Raw genomic sequence first — 2289 nt, forward strand, 5'->3', positions numbered from 1 at the left:
GATGCATTAGATCCACGAGAACCCAACGATGGCACTACCTCAAATCCAGATGAAGAACAAATAGATGGTGGTGAAATGATTGAGGAGCCACAGTCGGGGATGGAGTTTATTCATTTGAAGATTTGCTGAGTTATTATAAGGGATATGGTAAAAGATGCGGATTTGGGGTTTCGACACAAAGAAGTGAGAGGGGAGAGGATAATAGTATGAGATATGTCACTCTTGGTTGTGCCCGTGGTGGGAAGGCCCGGAATAAGAGTTTCAATGTCGCCAATCCACGTCCGACAGGGAAAACTGATTGTAAGGCAAAGATTAATGCCTTAAGAGTAGAGGGAAAAATGAGGATCACAACAGTTCACAATGAGCATAATCATGACCTCAGTCCAAAAAAATCCCGGTTCTTTCGTTGTAACAGAGAAGTGAGTGGGGCTGTAAAAAGAGTCCTGGACACGAATGACTTAGCTGGCATCCGAATGAATAAGAGTTTTGGATCTCTTGTCGTTGGCGCTGGTGGCTTCGAGAACCTACCATTTTTGGAGAAGGATTGTCGCAATTACATTGATAAGGCACGACATCTACGACTTGGTGCAGGTGGTGCTGGTGCACTTAGAGATTATTTTTTGAGGATGCAGTATAAGAGTAACGGTTTTTTTGCATCGATGGATTTAGACGATGACGGGAGACTGAAGAATGTTTTCTGGGCAGATCCACATAGTAGGGCAGCCTACCAGTATTTTGGTGATGTAGTGACATTCGACACTACATACCTGACAAATAGATATGTGATGCCATTCGCACCATTTATTGGTGTAAACCACCATGGGCAGTCGATTCTATTGGGAGCGGGCTTGATTTCTAGTGAGGACACGGAGACCTTTACATGGTTATTCCAAACTTGGTTGCAGTGTATGGATGGAATAGCTCCAAAAGCCATTATTACTGATCAAGACAGAGTAATGAAAAATGCTATTGCCATTGTGTTTCCAGAAAGTAGACATAGATTCTGCCTATGGCATATACTGAAGAAAGTCCCTGAGAAGCTTGGGTCATATGCAGCCTATAAATTTGGACTAAAAAATCACCTGATGAAATGTGTGTACGACACTCAATCTGTTGAAGAGTTTGACACATGTTGGAATGGGTTGCTTAACACATATGACTTACATGATAATGTTTGGTTGAAAAGTTTATATGTTGATCGTGAACATTGGGTACCGGTATTCCTTAAAGAGTACTTCTGGGCTGGTATGAGTACAACCCAGCGTAGTGAGAGTATGAATGCTTTTTTTGACGGTTATGTTCATGCGAGGACAAACTTGAAGGAGTTTGTCGACCAGTTTGACAGTGCGCTGAAGAAAAAGATTAAGAATGAAATGAGTGCGGACTTCCACTCATTTAGTGTCACAATTCCCTGCATGTCGAGATCTCCAATTGAAAAGAGATTTCAAGAGTTGTACACGAATGCAAAATTTAGGGAAGTTCAACAGCAAGTAATTGGTGTGCTCGACCTCGATCCATCTCTACTTAGATTGGATGGTGTAATGAAAACATATTTAGTAGCAGATGAAGTTCGTGTTGAAGAGTTCACTAAGCCGATTACTTATTCAGTGACATTTAATAAGGAAGACTGCAGTGCAAAGTGTTCATGTGGGTTATTTCAGATGAGGGGGATACTGTGTAGGCATATTTTGGCCATCTTCAAAGCTAATGGTGTAAAATCATTAGCAGACTAGTACATTTTGGATCGATGGAGGAAGGACATCAAAAGGAGATACACGTTAATCCAGCGGAGCTATGATGCAGGGGATCAAAGTATAGGTGGCAACAGATACTCTATTTTGTTAAACATGTGTTATCAGATGATAACTTATGCGGCATCTTCGAATGATAACTTTGAAGATGCAAAGACGAGGATACAACAGATGACTAACTCCTACCGTGATAACCCACACCCCCAATCTTGGACCCAAACAGGTTAGAAGTTCAAAAGTTTGTGAATATTCGCGTCCATTAGCAAGTTCGGCAATTTTATTTTGTTGTCACCCTCCGATATTCCTAAATTTGTTATTTGGTCTTTGATTCAATCAGGTTCAAATACTGGTGCAATTTCACTGGACACAAGTGTTCATCTTGGTAGTTCACAACAAGTCAAGAGTCCACTTGTTGTCAGAGGGAAAGGAAGACCTCCATCTTTGAGGAAAGCATCCAGGATGGAAACTGAAATGCGGAAAGTTAAAGCCAAGCAAAAAAAGGCACCAGTCAAAGGGAAACGTAAACAGGTGCGTTTAT

General features: G+C 41.3%; 1 protein-coding gene across 1 annotated transcript; it reads left to right on the top strand.

The window, feature by feature from the left end:
* Positions 1 to 206: 206 nt before the first annotated feature.
* On the top strand, positions 207 to 1733 carry LOC122274373 (protein FAR1-RELATED SEQUENCE 5-like). Its single transcript, XM_043083414.1, has one exon. It carries the CDS (start codon positions 207 to 209, stop codon positions 1731 to 1733), a length of 1527 nt encoding a protein of 508 aa, XP_042939348.1.
* The last annotated feature ends 556 nt before the right edge of the window (positions 1734 to 2289 follow it).

The sequence above is a fragment of the Carya illinoinensis genome, chromosome 8, assembly GCF_018687715.1.
Source record: "Carya illinoinensis cultivar Pawnee chromosome 8, C.illinoinensisPawnee_v1, whole genome shotgun sequence".
NCBI lineage: Eukaryota > Viridiplantae > Streptophyta > Magnoliopsida > Fagales > Juglandaceae > Carya > Carya illinoinensis.